The sequence below is a fragment of the Adiantum capillus-veneris genome, chromosome 10, assembly GCF_014529385.1.
Source record: "Adiantum capillus-veneris isolate H3 chromosome 10, ASM1452938v2, whole genome shotgun sequence".
Lineage (NCBI taxonomy): Eukaryota > Viridiplantae > Streptophyta > Polypodiopsida > Polypodiales > Pteridaceae > Adiantum > Adiantum capillus-veneris.
The window spans coordinates 124633169-124654217 of record NC_140940.1 but is presented as its reverse complement, the minus strand read 5'-3'; the positions used below and the strand labels follow the sequence as shown (position 1 = coordinate 124654217).

General features: G+C 42.5%; 1 protein-coding gene across 14 annotated transcripts in view; it reads left to right on the top strand.

Moving 5' to 3' along the window:
* Positions 1-15546: 15546 nt before the first annotated feature.
* Positions 15547-21049, top strand: part of LOC147449581 (intraflagellar transport protein 172-like) — a 248756-nt gene continuing 243253 nt past the window's right edge. For 9 of the 14 annotated variants that reach the window (XM_086522001.1, XM_086522003.1, XM_086521997.1 and 6 more), the window contains exon 1: positions 15719-15933. In XM_086522001.1, coding sequence (XP_086378127.1) covers positions 15824-15933 — 110 coding nt within the window. In that variant the 5' untranslated portion in view covers positions 15719-15823. Of the gene's footprint in view, positions 15682-15718; positions 15934-21049 lie in introns of those variants that run through there. The other 5 variants (XM_086521995.1, XM_086522000.1, XM_086522008.1 and 2 more) reach the window with 5 other exon arrangements.

Below are 21049 nucleotides of genomic sequence, written 5' to 3'. Positions count from 1 at the left end.
GAGATGTAGAGAAGTGATGCACTACCCTACACCTAACTACTTGCAAAAATGCGCAAAGCTCTCTGAGGGAAGTCCTTTTGTAAGTAGATCAGCAGGATTTTTTGTGGTGTGAACTTTGACAAGCTGAAGTTGCTTATCCTCGAGCATTTCCCTGATGAAATGATACTTCACATCCACATGCTTTGTCTTTGAGTGATAAATTGGATTGCGAGCCAATTGTATAGCACTTTGACTATCACAGTATAACACATGCATCTCTTCTTTGATTCCCAAGTCTCTTACTAGTCGATTAAGCCAAATTGATTCTTTGCATGCCTCTGATGCTGCAACATATTCAGCCTCTGTAGTAGACTGAGTAACACAATCTTGTAATCTAGAACGCCATGATACTGCTCCACCAGCCAATGTAAAGACATACCCTGACGTAGACCTTCGGTTGTCTAAGTCACCTGCATAATCTGAGTCTGTAAAACCCTTTACACTTAGCTCCTGACTCCCATAGCATATACGCATACTCTTTGTAGCTTTCAGGTATCTCAATATTCCTTTCACTGCCTCCCAATGTTTCTTGCCTGGGTTTGACATGTATCGACTTACTACTCCCACTGCAAATGCAATGTCTGGGCGAGTAGCAATCATTGCATACATCAAACTACCCACTGCAGACGCATATGGAATCTTATCCATTTCAGCCTGTTCTTCCTCAGACACGGGACAATCTTGTTTGCTAAGTTTCACATATGGTGGCAATGGAACACTCAGTGCCTTTCCCTTCTCCATATTGAAACGTTGCAAAACCTTGTCAATATACTCTGTTTGAGATAACCAAATCAACTTCTTTGATCTGTCTCTCTCAATGCGCATACCAAGTATATGACTTGCCTCACCCATGTCTTTCATGTCAAACGATTTTGCCATCTTTGACTTCAAAGCTGAAATTTCTTCCAAGTGCTTGCCAGCAATCAACATGTCATCCACATACAAAATAAGGATCAGCCAACTACCATCCTTAGCCTTCTTTGTATATAGACAATGATCGAACTCACTACGTTTGTAGCCTTGAGAAAGCATAAACTTGTGGAATTTATGGTACCATGCCCTCGGTGATTGTTTTAAGCCATAAAGACTCTTTAACAACTGGCATACCCAATTTCCTTGCCTTTCTCAACAAACCCTTCTGGCTGCTGCATGTAAATTTCCACATCTAAATCACCATGCAAGAACGTTGTCTTGACATCCATTTGGTGCAACACCAAATCTAATATGGCAACCAATGCAAGAAAGCATCTCAATGTAGTCATCTTGACCACCGAAGAGAAGACTTCCTCAAAGTCAATGCCTTGTTCTTGCTTAAAGCCCTTGGCAACAAGCCTTGCTTTGTACTTTGGCTGACTATCATGAGCGGTGATCTTATACCTGTAAACCCATTTACAGGGTAGAGCCTTTTTGCCCCGTGGTAATTTAACTAGCTTCCATGTCTGGTTTTTATGCAGAGCTATCATCTCTGACTGCATGGCCAATTGCCAATTCCCGGAGTCCTTCATTTGCACTGCTTCCTTGTAACATGAAGGCTCATTGCAATCAGTCAACATGACATAGTTCATAGATGGAACAAACCTATCAGGAGGTCGCGTGACACGTCTAGATCTACGCACAATAGGTGGCTCAGGCTCAGCCACAACCTGTGGTTCCACTCTATCCTGTCCTTGCTCCTCTTGAGCCCTGACATTTTGTCTTGCACGTGCAAGTCCATCTTCTTGGAAGACAACTCTTCTAATCTCTACAACCCTCTCTGGTTTAGAATGATATTTGGATTCATTAAAGTGAACATCATTGCTGCGGACAACCTTTCTGGATTCGGGATCCCAAAGTCTGTACCCCATCTCACCAGAATTACCATAGCCTAGAAAGATGCACTTTCTACTCTTTGGCTCAAGTTTGTTCCTAAATTCCTTTGGAACGTGAGTATATGCCTCACAGCCAAAGACTCTGAGATGCTTGTATGAGGGCATTTTGCCTGACCATACCATCTCTGGCACTGAATCCTTCTGCAAAACCTTGCTAGGAGATCTATTTACAAGATGAACAGCTGTTGATACAGCTTCAGCCCAAAACCCATTTGGCAGCTGTGCATTAGACAACATACTTCTGACCTTCTCTTGTATGGTCCTATTCATCCTCTCAGCAACACCATTTTGAGGAGGATTGTAAGGAGCAGTAAGTTCACGTTTTATACCTTTTGACTCACAAAAGTCCTGAAAGGCCTTTGAAACATACTCTCCACCATTGTCAGTGCGTAAGCATTTAAGCTTCTTGCCACTCTGATTCTCCACAAGTGTTACAAACGTTTTGAAAACACTAAACGCTTCATCCTTGTGCTTGAGAAAGTAAACCCATACTTTCCTCGAGTAATCATCTATAAATGTCATAAAGTAAGAAGCTCCCCCTAGAGATAGGTTAGGCATAGGTCCACACAAATCACTATGAACAAGTGCCAACTGTGTATCTCTTCTACTGCTTCTATGCTTATGTGGTTGCTGTGTTTGCTTACCATACAGACAATGTTCACAGAATTCAAAATCATTAAATAAAAAGCCAGGCAAATAACCAGAACGAGACAAGATTTCCATTCCCTTCTTGGACATATGTCCTAACCGGCTATGCCACAAAGAAATGTTCGGCTGCTCGGTTACATTGATTACATTTTTAGAGACATTTGATACATAAATCATGTAAAGTCCTCCAGACTTTACTCCATGTGCTACTGTCATAGAACCCTTGGATATCTTCCACATGTTCTGTCCAAAAATGGTGACGTAGCCAGCATCATCAAGTAAACCTGTGCTGATCAAGCTCTTTGTAATTGCGGGAACATGTCTCACATTCTTTAGCGTGAAAGAAGAGCCATTCTGAAACTTCAATTGAACATCTCCAACACCTAAGATCTCACATGTCTACCCATTGCCTAGCCGAACATGATCTTTAGTGGTCACATAAGAAGTAAACCACTCCTTGTTTGGAGACACATGAAGTGATGCCCCGAAGTCTATTATCCAGTCACTCAGTGCATTTCCATCAGATGCTGTAAGAAGAGTTGAGTCCATTGTATTCTTCAAGAAGTAGATGTCTCCTGACACTAGACTGTCATCCTCTGCAACAGTGTTTGTCACATTTATTTCTTGAATCTTCACTGAGGACTTGTTCTTCTCACCATGGTCTTCAGCTTTCTCTTTGCCTTTTTCTGCTTTCCATTCTCTGCAGTCTCTTTTCATGTGACCCTTCTTGCCACAATGGTAGCATTCTATGTCACTCTTGCCTTTAGCACTGCGGGACTTGCTACGAGACTGATTCCTCTTTCCACCTTTGTACTTTTCTTTGGTCCTTCCCCTGACAACTAAGGCTGTTCCTTTGCCTTTGTCCATTGTCTTTCTATTGGTTTCTTCAGTAAGCAGACTTCCTTCTACACCTACTATGTTCAAACCATCTGGAGGTGCAGAATTACTCAAAGCTGTGCGAAAAGTGTCCCAACTTTCCGGCAATGTGATCAATAGGAACATAGCTCTAACAGGTTCATCAAACTTGACACCTTGAGCTGACAACTGACTATAGATTGTGTTGAATTCATTCAGATAATTGGACATAGGTGTCCCTTCTTTCATCTTCAAGTCAACAAGCTTCTTAAGCCAGTATACCTGTGAAGCTGCACTCTGCTTCTCATAAAGATCACTCAGCTTTAACCATGCTTGATAAGCCGACATCTCATCTGCTACATTGAAGTAAACGCTTTCTGCCAAAGTCAGCATAATGGTAGAAAGTGCCAATTCATCCATTTCGCTCCATTCATCTTCGTCCATATCTTCTAGTTTTATCCCCTTGATATTTATAGGTTTTATCTGCTTCTTTTGTACCAACTTGTGCCAAATCTGCTTCTTCCACAATGGGAAATTGGTTCCATCCAGCTTCTTGATATTGTAAAGAGCAGTGTCCTGTGATCCAATAGCTACGCTTCACAGTAGTTTACTTTTCTGGGAAAAATTCGGCAGAGTTTCCCCTGTAAACTGACCTCTGAACCAATACTAACCTGTCAAATGAACCAAGAAAGCTTCAGATTCTGCATAAATTTTGGCAGAGTCTCCTTTGTAAAATGTCTCTGGTGTACTAAAAACAGACCAAAAAACAGCTCAAAAAACACTGTCTCTCTGACATTGTAAGCTGCGGGTAAACCTGTCCTGCACCTGTATTGTCTCTCACTGTCCTGTCATTGTCCTATAAGCATAGACTGCGACAATGCCTCAATGGGAGTAAAGCAAAGATGCAATCCCAAATGTCTAACTCACAGTCAATACATCCTAGCTGCCTATCTAAGGGTGCTCGAGGGATCGCTCCAAGACCTGTATCACCGAAAGGATCTCAACATTCGAGAATCCCCCAGCTCAATAAAACCTCACTCGACCCTCAACAAAGGCTGCAGTAAATCTGACAGTACATAGACTTCCCACAAAGTCATACATCCACAAATTTCCCACTGTATGCTGTAACCGCTGCGGCGGTTGTTTGCTGCGTGACTCACAGCCAGCAAACCCTCAACAAACATACATCATCTCTGACAATACATCCCATGTGGAAGTACCTGCAATGTCAGGATGAAATCTGGAATATCAAGTAGCAAACACAAGCTACTTGATGAACTAGTGGATGTCGCCTACAGTCTGTGTGTAGATGCACCTGTGTCGTATGTGACACGCCTCCAAGAACTGTGAGCTGTCCTTCGATGTGTAGACAGCCACAAATCAACACTCTGGGAGTGTCGATATCCTCAGCACCTGTAGTCATAGGTCAAAAATCCCAAATTTGCAAAGTCGGATCTGCACCCGCCGAGACCACGTAGTCGAAAATGACCTGCGCAGACCTTTGTCGAAGCCAAACGGTGGCCAAGATGACCTCAGAATGAAATTATGAGAACACCAAGCCCTTCGGGCTGTCCCACAGGATTTGGGGCCGTGTCTTCGCCTGTCGAATTTCACTCCAATCTGAGCTGGTGACTCTAGCCTCCTGTAGTGCTGCCCCGAGCCTCGATCTGAGCTCTGATACCAGTTGAAGGAGTACGAGCGGAAGTGCGACGCGAGAGAGAGTGCGAAAAGAAGAGCACGACAATATGGTGAACTCTCTCTACTGTAATGTGTAGAGCACAGTGAGTTCTTATTAGGTTTTTACAAAAGAATATGTGTACATACCTGGCGGCCCGCCCACTTACCTGGGCGACCACATTGGGCTTTATACACCAACAGGTATGCACGCTTGCCTATCCCTAGAGTCGATACGGCTGCATTTAGATCGATTGAGTGAGCCAATGGACGTAGGTTAAGAGAGTCTCTCACCTGTTTTCTTGTACATACTAGTAGTTTAGCTAGTAGGACCTACTTATCGGTACATTTGTCTTTAAGTTGGAGATTGTTGGGGTAAAGGCCTCTGTGCCTTGCTCCACTCAAGCTATGGGTGCCCGCCCATTGACCACCTTATTGCTTTGTACATATACAAAGAATAAGGGACAACTCATCTTGAGTATTGCTAAACCCACACACCCTCACTCCTTCTCCTTCTTCCCCTTCCCACACACACAACACTGCGCATGCGTTTCACACTACAGGACACTCTTCACAACACACACCAATGATCTAGTTGTTTTTGGGTCGTCGTGGCTCCAAGAGTTGACAAAACAATGCAACGGATTTCATACAAAATTCACATTCCTCTCATTGGTGAGCAAGGAGTGGTTCCCTTGACGAACGAAGCCTGTGGATTGCATGTTTTTAGAGTGTTGAGAAGGTATGTTTAGTGTCAAGTTGGTCAGATGCCCGAAACCCTTAGATATTGGGCAAAGAGAGCTCTTTTGAAGAAGCCATAGAAAAAAGCTCGCTCCATGGACAAGGAGCTCAGGAAAAATGTTTGCTAAGCGAGCTATTTTTGTGAAGCCATAGAAAGAAGCTCACTCCATGGACAAAAAGCTCACTCAAAAAGCTCACTTCGTATTCTTCCCCACATGCGCCTATAGTGCATCCCAAGCCCAAAGGTAAGAGCATCATGTCTAAATGAGAGCACCTGTCCATCAATGTTTGTCACATCAGTTATGTTGTTAGTACCTTTCTGGGAGAGAAAATAAGCTTGCCCAATGTATAAATATCACATTGTAGAATGTGACTAAAGGATTTTTTAACTAAGCTTTAAGTAGATTGTTGTCAATAAGACAAACAAAATGAAGGGAACAACACAACCTCCCTTGAGCATGTCAAAGATGAAATGAATCTTAGAAGATGACACCCAAAGTGTTGCAAAGCAAAGAATGCCAACTTTAGCCATAGTTTTGTCCCTTCCACAAAGGGAAGTGGCAACAACCAAGGACATTGTAAGATCCCCAATTTTTGGGTCTCTTTTAAAAATAAGAAAAATAGCTTTCGATTTATGTTTTGTCAAATTTTGACTTGAGATGTTTTATTGAGAGTATTGAAAGGTTCCAAAGTCAAAAGCAAGGTCGTTTCCATGTTCTAATAGGTTAGACAGATGTTTGGTTCAGTTTTGGGAAAATTCGCTTTTTTAAAGCTTTTTCATGCTTTTTATGCTTTTAATTGCTTTTTTTGCAAAAAGCAAGGTCGGATCCTTGATCTACGTGTTCCGGGGAAGCTATGGTTCAATTTTGTAAAAATCTGCTTTTTGAGTGCTTTTCACTCTATTTTTAGCTTTTCATGAATTTTAGTGTTTTTTTAGTGAAAAGCGAATCCGCTTTCTTATTCTAGTGGTGGACGACGAGAAGAACCCGTGGTTCAATTTTCGAAAATTTTGCTTTTTTTTCTTTTTACGCTATTTTTAACTTTTCGGTGTTTTTAAAAAGCAATGTGCTTTTTATGATGACCTAAACATAAAAATATTAATTTTAGCCTCCGTTGGATTTAAAAATGGTCACCCGGAGCAAAAACGGGACCATACGGGCTTTTTACGAATTTTATTTTTATAAAAAGCGGTACCATAAATACTCCGGGACAGTACGAGAAAGTCCTAATTATGTTGGGACATTATAGTGCGGCATAGTTTAGCTACGGTCTCCATTAGTTGGCCGGATACTATTCAATTGGCCAATTTTAATGTAAAAATTGAATGGTAAGTGGGAGAGTTGACCACCAGAAGCAAAGGCACGTTTTTACCAAAGTTCCCAAAAGCTTGCACCTATACTTGGCTCAAAAACTAGCGCTACCTGTAGCTTGGGACACACTTCGGGCAGTTGGAGAATCTATAAATTGGTATAGAGTGCTCAGTTTTTCAGGCCGTCTGTTGCGTCTACTACCGCAAGACTATAGATATCTATTATATGGAGTGGTGCAAGCTCTTCATCACCATCACCATAAGCTCTTCTCTCTCTCTCTCTCTCTCTCTCTCTCTCTCTCTCTCTCTCTCTCTCTCTCAAGATACTCTCTCTCTCTACTTGCTATCTTCTCTCTCATTTCACGGTGTACGCGCTCTTCGGAAGCTTTCGTGGTGAATACCTCTACGTAGCTCTCATCACCGCTCTCTTGTGGCAAAGCAAGAAGCCTATTGACAGCCCCTAATCTATTCTAAAGCACGGTGAGAAGCTCTAAACTCCATAGCCATCATCTCTCTCTCTCTATGTCGTTTTTCTGATTAGTCACCCTCTCAATGATTATTTTTTCGTATACGAGTGTATGTATGGATTAACCGAGTACGTATGAAGTTTCCCCATGATTATTTCATCATGTTTAACACGTTGATTTATGCACATGATGCGTTTATGATCACGTGCGTGCATAAAAAGCGCTTTTCATTTCGCGTCATAGAGGCGGTAGGAACACTGTTTTGGTCATAAATCACAAACCGTTATGAATCAGCCGAATCCTATGTACCAGAGATAAAACACATCATTTAGAACATTTTCTCTCTTTGGTGTCATGTGAAAATCACACACTAGCTAAGAGCTATGGTAAAAAAACAGCTTGCTTTTTACTGCACAACCAACTTTTGACTCCAAGGTCCTTGGAGAACCATTATATAGATTCACCGGATGGGCAAACCCCACTTAACCAATTGAAAAGCTTGATGAAACTTGATGATAAATGTATTTAGATCTTCAGTATCACCTCGGAAATGCGAGTTATTAATCGTTCTATAACCGGTTTTACCTACACGTGTAGGGACGCTACATAGGTGGGGTACCATATGACGTCGTGAGCTAACCGAACCGTTTATGTATGATTTATGGTTTGTTTTGGTGAGTTGATTTCAGTTATTAGATGCCCATAAACTTATGTGAAGGTATATGGTTAGACATCCCGAACCGCATAGGCAGATATGGTTAAAGTGGCTTTCTTTTGGGGTTACCGTTTGTTGTGTGAGTACCATATGGGTGAAGTGATGTGATAGGGTGATACTATATATTATGGAGTTGAGCTTGATGCATTGTTTTGAGGTCAAATACTTTCATTTGCATGTTTTGTATGCTCTCGAAAATGCCAAAAAGTTGTTTTTTGCATATGTGTGAAGTTATGGTTTATGGTTGACCTAAAGGTCGAAGCTGTTTTGCATCATGTTTGTGGTGATAGAATGTTATCATATGATGTATGGAAACTTATGGATTGATATAGATGCCGCATATGCATGTTTATGATTGCTTTCCACCTTTCTAGGTCAAAACTAGCTCTCTATGTGCTAGGGAGGTGAAGTGCAGATGTGATACATCAACTTTGCATGGTTGGATGTTGTCAAAATTGGATTTTTATATCATGATTAGTTGTTGGTCGGACTCTTTTTATGCATGAAAGAATCACATCTTAAGGGTCACATGTGTATGGACTCCAATTGATTGCAGCATTATGTTAAAGTGGGAGTTGGTTCAATGTGATTATGATTGGAGATTAAGGGTTGAGATTCCCTTATGGATTATGGTTGTGATTTTATGGCGGAAGCTGGTGTGGCTTATGGTTTTTTTTCTCAATTTGGTTAATGCTGATGAAATTTTTGTAGCCATGTTATGTTCTAAAGTGGTTATGCAGGATTGGTCGTGCCTCACCCAAGTTGGATGGAGTGCTCACCCAAGTGGTTATGCAGGATGGTCGTGCCTCACCCAAGTTGGATGGAGTGCTCACCCGTGTTATGTGATTGGATCATGGTGTATGGTTTTGGGAATGGATCACGAAGAGATCCAGATAGTTTATGGTAGACGTGTAAGGGTAGAGACCCTGTGCAGTCTAACTGCTTGGAAAAGATTGTTTGTGCATATGGAAAGTGATATTGTGATTGGACTCACGTGTTATGTTTCTCATGGCAGCGTCGCTACAAGACTAGGATCACCTACATCGCTTAGCCTTACACTAAAGGATCGTTGACTTGGGGCTTTGTTGGATCGGGGGTGTTGCCTAGGTCTTCTTCTTTTGTTAGGCTCATCTACACGGTTAGTGCGTCGGGGGTTGAATGACATACACAGTTAACGCATCGCAGATTTTGCCTTGGCTTTGCCTAAACACCCGAGCTAGGCATCGAAGAGGCGTGGCACCTAAAGTGGTATGGTTGTTGTTGATACCCTACCACCTACTGGTACTTGGGATCCTTTCAGAGCTCGGGTTCATGGAGGGAGGCGAAGCGGACTCAACTTATGTCTGGCTCAGGTAGGTTGGAGGTGTTCTGGCTCGCTCCCGCCGGCGAAGTGAACTTCTCTCTGTTCGTAGTAGAGCGGATGTGGATGGGTGGATCCGGTCGATCCCTACATAGGGTCCACTGCTTTGCTACTTATTTTGTCATAAACTTTTTGATGTTATGGTATACTTAGATTTTGTCATTGCATTAATACATGGTTGCCTGTTTCATTTAGACGGGGCATTTAAAGATTCTATGTTGTCATTTTCTCATGTCTTTGTGCACTTTATTTCACCCTCCACTATATTTTCTCTCTCTCTCTCTCTCTCTCTCTCTCTCTCTCTCTCTCCCCCCCCCCCCCCCCCCCCGCAATGCGGTGTACATATATATTCACCCTCCACAATGTTATATTTATTTATTGAGTACGCTTTCATTCATAATACCCATTCAGGAGTAGTACTAGTCGCTAGGTACCTCTCGATGCAGTCCGGCTCATGGCCTAAACTCCATGCTTGGTTGGGCGCTAAGAACTCCTCCCCTGTGCAAATGCTTCCGCAACTCTGATGTATATTGAAAATTGTATAAAAGTGTAAATTGTATATTTTGTGCATAGACCCTAGGGAGGGGTATCTCTCAAACATCCACGTAGAAGAAGAAGAGAATTATTCTCTCCTCCTACATTACCACCTAGATATTTTCCATTTAGCTTTGACTCTTATGGGTTTTGCTCTACTCTCTAAATGAGGGGGCATAGATGAGCCTATCAACTTACACGAGAACACTCAACATCCACAAATTCAAGGAGGGAGGAATATTATCACCCTTCTCCCCTATATTGAAGCTCATGGTCACATACATAAGAGGATGTCTTTTTCTTTAGCAAAAGGGAGTGGGCACTAAATGAGCCATCTTTTGAGAAAATGTAGAAAAAAAGCATTTAATCCAATGCGTATGCCACATTTCCTACTTCAATTTCAAGTAAAGGTCAAAGACATTAAGAAAAAAATGGTTGAATCACAAAATATTCTTGCTTCAGTGTTCAAAAAGCAAGTTCATGCGTATAATTTACTCTAAACTCATTTGTAAATCAAATATAAGAAATATTAAGGTAATGGCTACAAAAACATGTTGGGTTCAAGCCCACAGGAACATGCCTTGTCAGAGCTCACACACACACACACCACTCCTTTCTTTTAAAGAGCATGCACTGCAAACTATACTAGTCATTTTTTATCTATATATCATGTGAAGACATCATCTAATAGTTATAGCAAGGGATTTTTTGTTGATGCCTCTCTCTCTCTCTCTCTCTCTCTCTCTCTCTCTCTCTCTCTCTCTCTCTCTCTCTCTCTCTCTCTCTCCTTGTCCGCTCTCTATCTCTCATGGCTTGCCTTTGTTTGCAGCCGCCATAGCTGTCGTTGCTCAACAGTGGTATCAGAGTCTCCGAAGAGGACCCGTTTCAATAAGGAGGGAGCACTCTCTACTCAGCTGGCCCATCGCCATTGCTCATACATCTATCAAGCCAAGGGTAGGGTCAGGACACACATGTAGTACCAGGGTCTATATATAGGTACGAGTCACAGGTCCTAGGGCCTATATATAGTATGGTTCATCAGTGATGAGCATATCGCTATCTCCAGTTAGAGCTCAAGGGAAGGAGGGGAAGCATGCATGGATTCTCTCTCTCTCTCTCTCTCTCTCTCTCTCTCTCTCTCTCTCTCTCTCTCTCTCTCTCTCTCTCTCTCTCTCTCTCTCTCTCTCTCCTTCTCCTTCTTATCTTAATCTTGTCGAAGCTCCCATAGCAAGCAGATTCACGTGGGAAAAAACCCCTAAACACAAGGGATGCAAGGCAAGGAGGGGACAAAGGGTCGAGCCATGAGAAAGGTCCCCTAGATGGAGGAAGGCACCATTGCAAGCAACATAGTTTGCAGCAATGACGGAGCCAAAGAGGAGTGCCACAATGAGGGCACTCTTTTTTGTTTCTTCATGGCGCCAAACCGAGACCCACACAGTCGGCAACGATCTCTCTCTCTCTCTCTCTCTCTCTCTCTCTCTCTCTCTCTCTCTCTCTCTCTCTCTCTCTCTCTCTCTCTCTCTCTCTCTCTCTCTCTCTACATTGTCATTTGCGACAACCACCATAGCTCCATCTTGGTGAGTTCGCAGTAAGAAAAGACTCAGGGTGATCATTAAGTGACTGGGGGGCGTTCCCACCACAAAGTGATGACCAAGATGACCCTCATATTCTCTTCGGTAGGCAAGATTTCCCCAGAGTTGATGATGTAAAGGAGGCAAGTCTCTTAGACACAATAAGTTTTGACATGGTGATTTTTGCACGGAGACCTTAACAAGAAGCAGGAGATCATGATCACGAAATCAAATTCAGAACATTCAATAAACTCTAGGAATTGAATGCAGCAAGGGTGATTGAGGTTTATAATTTGCTTAGCTCTCATTGACCTCTAAGCAAGGGCTTCAAGCATGGCCATGGAATAATCATATTTAGAACAGGCACAACCATAGTTTGGTCCTTTGTAGACTTCAAGCTCATTAAGTCGATCAAGACACAATTGTACATGGTGAAGCATGGCTTCTACACATGTAAGGCATCCTGCATAGTCAAACCACACCACGTGGTGATGCAAATCCTGATGCCAAGGGTGGTGATTCAAGACTTGGTAGACAAGAAGATGCGATATGGACACTCCTGGAGTACCGCAAGCACACAAATTACTAGAAAGGTAGGTCAACAAGTTAAATTTTGAAGTTTACAGTTTTGAACTTATTGAATCTTGCAAAATTTTCAACAATGCAAGCTTGGCAAGCAAAAGTTACTTATGTCAAGAAAGCTTTGAAAGTGAGATGAAGTTTGATAGTTGCAAGTCCTGAGCTATTTCCTTTCAGCATTTGGAAATCTAAGGTACTTTTTTGATTCTCAATAGGACGTACAACTTGACAAGGTTTATTATTTGTAAATGATTGACAAGGTCAATTTTCTTTTGCCCTGGCATGTGCATGTCAGCAGAAGCATTCATTTTAGCATTGATCAAATAAACTCCATCATTTTTTATTCTTCTAATGTGCTTATGTGAAGCAACAAGGATTCAATCTTAGGCATCTTGTATAGAAGCTTCCAAAGTTTGGAATATACTATTAGCATGCGAACTTGGGGGGGACTTTGCAATGTGTCTGGATGGTCTTTCAATAGGTGCCAGCATGCAAGCAGGCTTACATGGTACATGTGATAGCTCTATCCATAAGAATCTATGCTATGAGCCAACTTCAATCACATTTACTCTCAACCGAGCATGTGGTTCTGAATTAGACCCAGCTAACACCAGATGCTCGGCAAGGTTAGACAATTTCCACTTCTTTGGAAGGATCTCCTACATTGCAAAGCAAAGTGCTTTGAAAGACATAACGAGAGGCAAGGCTTCTATCCCATGCCAAGGTATTGCTCATTGACTTTGAATCACAGGCAAAAGCACACGAGTTTGGGGAGTTGGCAATATTGGGATATTAAGCTCACAATTTATGTTTGGAAACATTGAATTGTGATGTATCCATGCCGGTATAGATCGTGCAAGGCACTTGAGGTATCGATCAAACTATTGAGGTTGTCATTGTAGCCAAGGTCTCATCAAGCTATTTCTCGCACTTGCATGCATGGCATGCCAATAAGGTGGAATTAATTCCACTCAATCACTGTTTACGCTTCCACTATAACACCAGCTACTCTGTCAAGGACATCATTATTCGTCTGATGGGGTCATAGTGGATTCCATTCAATGTGATGTCCACATGCACTAGACTCACACACTTCTATAAGAGAAGGTAAGATTTTGTTTGTTTCCAATTATTTTTATTAATGATTCTCTTGTTGATGTTGTTGCAGGGGTTACCCATAACTATAACCTTCTACTCAATAACAATTGAGGCCGGTATATTTGCTTGTGTTCGTTGCATATTACTGGATCAACAATCACTCATTTTCATTGATAATATGCACTAGGTGCATGCACTATAGATGATGATTTCCAACTTGTAGTGCATGCACCTTGTGCATATTATCAATGATAATGAGTGATTGTTGATGCGGTGAGCTGGCAGGAATAGAAGGTGCATAGCCTCACTATCAAGCAACTAGTTCATGTGATAACATGACTTTGCTAAGAGAGCCTTCAAAAACCAAAGAATATCTAGTATGAATGTACCTTCTTTTTGGTTTTGGGAAATTTTTTCTTCTTTCAATGGGGAGATATGATTGTTTTAAAGATCCAGTTGTGAATAAGATTCCAACTTGAGAGGATCTCCTGCTTAGTCTATAGCAGTGATTGTGTCAATAGGAGTGGTATTTTCAGGGGTAATCCAGCTAATGACAAATCTATCCATAAGTGTTGATGGCCACTAATAGGTCTCTTCACACTTGTACTTTCAAGGAAAGAAGTTCTCAAGTGCCAAGGTGCAGTAGCCAAGTTCACATTACCAAGTTGCTTACAAAATCACTATTGGTAGCACAGTAGCCTATGCTGCTCTTAGCTAACTAATAGTTTAAAAAGATTCTTTTTAGAATCTAACCAATGGGTTCGGATTTACAAATCTAACTAAGGGGTTTGAATTGCCAAGGCAACACCCAGGGTTCTCAATTAAATATTTCTTTAAGTATTTAGCAGGTCCAAGACATATGTACCTTTGAGGTTTGAAAATTGCCCTTGACCTTTGGGTAAGTCTACGATACTTTTCACCTCATAGTAAGTATATTATTTGGTTTTATTCCTTTTCTTACTTGGTAGTCTATGGGTTATGAGCGCACCATGCTTTGAATACTGGTTTGCTTGCAACATCGATGGTGAATGCAATGGGCGACAAATTGAAAATTCCCACGCATCATACGATAGCGACCAATGTTGGGAAACATGGAGTCGGATACTACAATTAAAACCCTCAAAATCTAGACATGCTCTTGTAAGAGCTTCTCAAGAAGCACTCAAAACCTGCAATTGGTGGTCTTTAAGATCAATTTAAAAAAGCAAAACTACCATGGAGCCTGTGAATAGATGTGAAAAGGGCAAAATCAAGGATGAAATCAATGATTGTAGGTGTAGCAGTCGCATTCAAATGGTGCTCTCTGTTGAACCCCTAGCTAGACTCGATCCCTTTAATTAAGTGACTTTTCCCTCGTATCTGAAGTGATAATCCCCTTCCTATCAAGATTAGGAATTGATGTAACCTTTGAGTCTCTCTCTCTCTCTCTCTCTCTCTCTCTCTCTCTCTCTCTCTCTCTCTCTCTCTCTCTCACGCATGTTCTAATGAACGAAGGAGCAATTATGTGCAACAATTGTACTTTCTTTGCCTTCTCTTTCTGCTCAGTAATTAAGCAATAATTCAGCTACTTGTATTCTCCCTAAAATTTGTGTAAGTCTTGAATCTTCTACATCCAATTTCATGATGGATAATTATGTAGAGTAAGGTTGTATAATATTTGTTTCATCTATTTTATTTTCAAATGTTTTATTTTTGTATGCTAAAGATTTCTACTAGATAACAACACATAATGTACCTAAAGGATCTTTTTTGCCTTCTACATGGAGACTTTTGCGATGCCCGAAAGGAATCTCTTTTGCTCCTCGTTGGCAAATTTAGAGGCTCATGGGAGGAATTCCTTTGTGACGACTCTTGCGGATCTCAAGAGAATTCTCTCTTGTTCGGTTGAGGATTTAATTAGAAGAAATTCTTTGTTCATGAACAAGAGGAACCGAATTACTACCTTGCAATCATGCTCTGAGTACAATACATGTGAGCTCCCTAGCAAAACCTTAACTAAGGGATGTTATTGAATTGTTTCCTTTGGAAAAAACTTGTATCATGATGATTGGATCCAAGGTTTCCCTTGAACATCACAAAAATGCATCACAAAAATGCATCAAATTACTGCGGGTGTAGCCTTTGTATGGGTTCTCAATCACAAAAATGCATCAAATTTCTATTGTAATCCTTGTACAGGTTTTCAACCTTCTTGTCTTCTATCAAGAATGCATCAACACTGAGGTGTAGTCTTTGTATGGGTTCTCAATCAAAATTTCTCATTGCTCAAGCTTCTTGTCTCGTCCTTTAATCTTGACAAACGAAATTTTGAATAGAGGTCGTTGGTGGGAAGAAATACGAGCTCACACGACACCCATACGCAAAGATGGGGGCAGAAGTACAGGCAAAAAGGATGAACTTCAAGCACAGCACCACCGTCCTACCCTCCTCCACCAGCATCGCGAAAGTAACTGCTCTGGCCTGGTCCCCGAACAGGTTGGGCTTCTACTGTTTTCGGTTTTAGCAGCTGAATGGCTTACCTCTGTGTCTCTGTGTGTTGATGAGTTTTTTTTTTTTTTGGGGAGCTATTTACCGAACCCAAAGCACTTATGATACATGATGATTGTATTCTTGGCACTCTTTGGTCATGTCTCCATTGCTACCCTGGAGCATCTTGTTTCTAGGGTTATGGTTACAGGCTTGCCCAAGCTGCATAAGCCTCACCAGTTTGCTCTTCCTTTGTGAAAGGCAAACAACATAGGGACTCATTTCTAGAGCAGGCCACTTTTTGTTCCTCTCGTATTTTGGAGTTGGTTCATGCTAATCTTGCAAATCCTAAAACCCAAAAAGAGCTAGGATAAAAAATCGTAACCCTACCCAACTTACAAGAACCAGCGGAGGGGCCTAAAACCTTAAAAGACCAACTAGAACCCAAATCTAGACAAAGTTGATGATGTGGCAGATTATGGAGGTTGATTCTCTTGGTGGATCAAAGTATTATTTGATACTTGTTGATGATTTCTCTAGAAAGATGTGGGCATTTTTTCTTGTTAAGAAGTCTCATGCTCTCTAAATCTCAAAGTTGGATAAGTCAAGTCAAAAACCAATTTACTCTAAACTCTATCTTGAGAATTGAAATGGAGATGAAACTAACATTTCTCTTCTAAGGGCATTCAAAGGCAAACTTTTCTTCCTAATACTCCTCTACCAAACTGGTGTGTGGAGAGGAAGAATAGGACAGCGAAGGAGATGGCACGCTCTCTCTTGCAGCATGCCTCTCTCCATTGTTCATTTCAGGGTCAAGCTTTGGCTACATCAATTTATTTTCTCAATTGCTCTGCTTTTTGTTCTGTTGTTCATGTTCACGTGTCATCAAAGAAGAGGACTTTGGATGCTAAATCCAAAGAAATGATTTGTTGCGGTTATGCCACCTCTCGCTCCAAAGGATTTCGGTTTGGGATCCTACCTTGGAGAATATCGTTCTTTTGTTTTTGCAAGAAAAGAGATCCTTCCATTAGTTAATGATAATTGTCAGAAGACTACAAACCACCTCTATGAGAGAGGGCTACAACAGAAACATGGGGAGACTCTCTCAGTGAAAAGAATATGTACAATGAGGGCTACATCACGAGATGGAAGGAGGAAAAAGACACATTGGTGGCTGGTAGTGCCATCTAGGCGCACCTTGAACCATGGTGAAGAAAGGGCGTGGGCGCCATAGTCGCAAGAATGCCTCTCGGCGCTCCCGCATGCGTTCGGAGCTGCCTTGAAGTCTCTCAAACTAACCCCTGAGTGTGTGTATCAGCTCCAGCCAATTGTCCTGAACAATCTCTAGCGGTGGAGCAGGCTGAGCCTCGAAGATGCGAAAGCAACGGGCCCGCCAAATGAACCAGAGTGTCAGGCTGCAGATAAGCTGGTGGAAGCCAGCTCGAAGTGGAGTTGCTGGGCCTGTGAGAGTGGACCAAGCTGCAACACCCCACATGTACTGTCAGACTGTAGAAAGGGTTGGCATCAGCCGGAGAACCTGAAGCCAAACCTGTTGAGCCACGGGGCAGTCCCACAAACAATGTCGCTGACTCTCCGCTGGATAGCCACAGGCTGCACATGCCATTGAGAAGCCGTTGTGTACCAATCAACTCCCAACTGCTGTAGCCGTGTGCGCTACCAACCACTGAATATAGTGACTCGCCTCGGTTGCCAGGTGTCCCACAACCGCTATCAAAAACCTGACAAGAACTCAACTGTGAGACCCTGCTCCTGCCACTGAAGTGCTTCAGCTGGGCAAGCCTCTCTGTGTTGTTAGGATGTGTCGCCGCAAACGAGCTGTGTATTGGAAGAAAGGAGTCCTTGGGTGATTGGCTGATGAGAAAGGATCCCGCAAGAACCACTCTCCTGGGTCCCACTGCACTTGTACTAGAGGGCGGCTCTCCAAAGCCCAAAGCCGCCAGTGTCCTGACTCAAGATTTGCTGAGTCAGGATCGAAGACACAGGTCCTCCCACATATGCCCACAACTCTAATCCTCTGAAAACAACACTCTGCAACCTGTGGTGGCTCTATCGAAACTCTGTGAAGCTGACCCTCTGCCTGAATCTCAAACAACATGGGGGGGCACTATCTCCGAGCAAGCCCGAACAACAATGAGGACCTCCAAGCGCGTGAAGGCCCCCATCCATCTTGGAGCTACGGCCTCAAAGGGGGTGTGCCACTCAGCTGTTATAGCCTTTGTAATATCCTGACACATGCTCTGCGCCCCCCTCATGCCTCGTAACTGGATGCTCCGAATCTCCTCGGGAGGATCTAAAAACTGCAGCCAGTCACCGAACGTGCAAGCTAGACCCTCTGCCATTGGACCCAAGAAACATGAGGCCTACTGCCAACCAAGTGTTTTCTCTGTGCGCTAACCATGGGGTTCCAAATAAGAGTCTGTCTCAAGCGCTCCTCCATGCAAGTGGGTTGGTACCGCTCCAAGCTCCTCCTCAGCTGCTCCTAGGACCTGAGCAGACTCGCAGCAAAGCAGTCCTCCCAACTCTTGCTTAGGCCGACCCGGTGTATCTTTGTAAAGATCCTCCTGATGGACGGGCTCCAAGGGCCGCCGGTATGAGGGACTCGAGCACGAATCCGATGTAGCAACAGCTCCTTCCAGGGCTCCGCTCCCGGAACCACTAGCTTCCCAAGGAGGGCTCTGCTTTGCCGTGCTGGGTCAATGATCCCTAGCCCTCCCTGAGAACATGGTAAGGTGATTACCTATCAGGACACTTTGGCCCTGGACGACTGGGTGTCCCACCCTAGAAAATCCAACAAGACGTGATGTACCACATAGCCAACAACACTTGGTTGGCCACTACCACTCTACCAGCCAAAGAGAGCTGTGCAGAACTCCAATGTAGCAACTTCCTGATAATGTATAGGAGGTGGGGGGTAGTCTGTTGCTCTGGAGACAAGTCCAAGCTTGGACAGCCCAGATATCGTACAGAAGTCCTTGGGGGGATCCACCTGAAGCCCTCTCTCGGCGACCAATCGGGTGTAGGAGCACTGCCAACCCAGAAAGCCACAGTCTTTCTCCAGTTGATTAGTGCCCTTGATGCCAAGCAAAACAACTAAAGAGCTTGCTCACACCTGAGCAAATTGGCCTCATGGCCCTCCAAGTACATGCCTGAGTCGTCTGCAAACTCAGCGTCAAGGAGTGTGTTTTTTTTGTGAGCTTTTGATTTCGAGCTTTTGCAATGAAAACCATATTTGCATGCTTTATGCATAGATTCTTTCTTTTGAAAATTGGGGCAAGTGCAACTAGGTTCTGTCTTTATGTGTACATCAAAATATGCTAGTTAAATCGATTCACAAGATCACTTACTCGACATCATTGCATCTTCTTTCACTCATGTAAAAAGGGCATGTGACCCTAAAACATTGAAGACTTCTAAAACAATTGCTGAAAGTGCATTATGCATTCTTTAGCCATGTTGGTTAATGTCGGTTGCGACCACAGGTGATCATCGTACGTCTACTCCATGCCAAGCATCCTTTGACCTTGTGTGTATTGGCAGGCTATGGGTGCCTGGGTTGTTTGCACCGTCTTCATAACAAATGCATCTTCCTCTTCATTTGTGTCAATGTTAAAATGTAGTGGAGTTGAATTCTTAGAACATGGAGTAGCATAGAAAGAATCATCGACATCTTCCATTGTTTCTAAACTTGCTTATAACCTCACCCCCAAGATTTTTGGTAATGGTCCCGTTTACACCATCCTACCTCATCAAGTGAAGTCTCACTAAAATGGGAATAAAAGGGTATTTCCTGATTGAAGGCCCCCTGGATCCTGTTAGAGTAAGTTGCCTGATTGGTGCTATGTTCAAAAGGTTTTCAGATGCCAAGATAACGAAATGCATTGCAATGAGAAATCCCTATCCTCGAGGGAGTATTTTTGAGCGAGAGCAAATCTGAGCGACCAAAGACTTAAAAAGCAATGGCTTCAATACAAGAGCATAGCACATTGTCCTCTCTAATTGGGTGTGCGGTGATGATGGACAATTCTAGTACTTGTACTTTTGAATACCTTTGTGTTGTATTACTCATCGACGGCAATGACAACCTAGTGTTGTACTGCTTAGAAGTGGTGATATGTTCTTGTAGTGTCTGGCCAGCTGCACAAAGCTTTCAAACATAACAATAAGCTATAGAAATCCTAGGCTACACAAATGATAAGCTATAAAATCACTACCTTAGCACAAAATATAGGCATTAAGTGTAACATCCTATGTTACGTATACCAGCCCTTGTTTTGATTACCATAGCTGCCAACCAAGGTGATGGAGCCATCTTCCTATAGTTGGTGCTTAGTAGCCATGGCCAGTTCCATGCATCTCTTGTGTAAATCTGGGGAGCTGTTTGCAAATCCTTGCAACTTGTGCTTGCCAACAATGGCTAGTTACATGTTGTTTTGTATCCATGAACTACAGATCCTTGTCACTAAGACATGGGTTTAAACGCAGCTGTGTAGCATTAGTTAAACAAGGTATGTGTATTGGTTGTATTCAACTTGCACACCCTAGGTTCAATTTGACGCTAAATTTTGCTTGCAAGGAATGGCCAATTCCATCTCTATTGTTTTGGGCGTATTAACATGCAAGTGAATCTCTTGCAATTGCCTCAACTCCTGCTTGTTGGTAGTGAAGGCATGCTCAGAAAATGTCTATTGGTTGCTGCTTCAGAAATTCAAATCTATTAATGTAAGTCAAAGTTATAAATTTTCTATGTTGCTGGAATTCCATGTTTTGATTGTTAATGCCGCTATGGCCTCACGTGCTAACTTTGGGTTGTCTTGGAATACACTATTACGCCTGGGAAGTGCTGGGAAAGGCATTGTTTTTAACTTATAAGGTTTTATTGAGTTTTTGGGCAAGTTCAGACCAATTTTAAAAGATGCCAGCCGCCCACTTAATAAGTGGGCAGCCATTTAGAAAATAAAGCAACAAAACCAGCCAGCAAATTCTCTCTCTCTATTTTGGGTAGAACAACAAAAAAAATAAAAATAAAAAAAATAAAAAAAATCCGCCGCGATCTCTACGTGGCCAGCCTCTACTCAGCTATTCCTGCTGTGGCCAAGGAGCTATA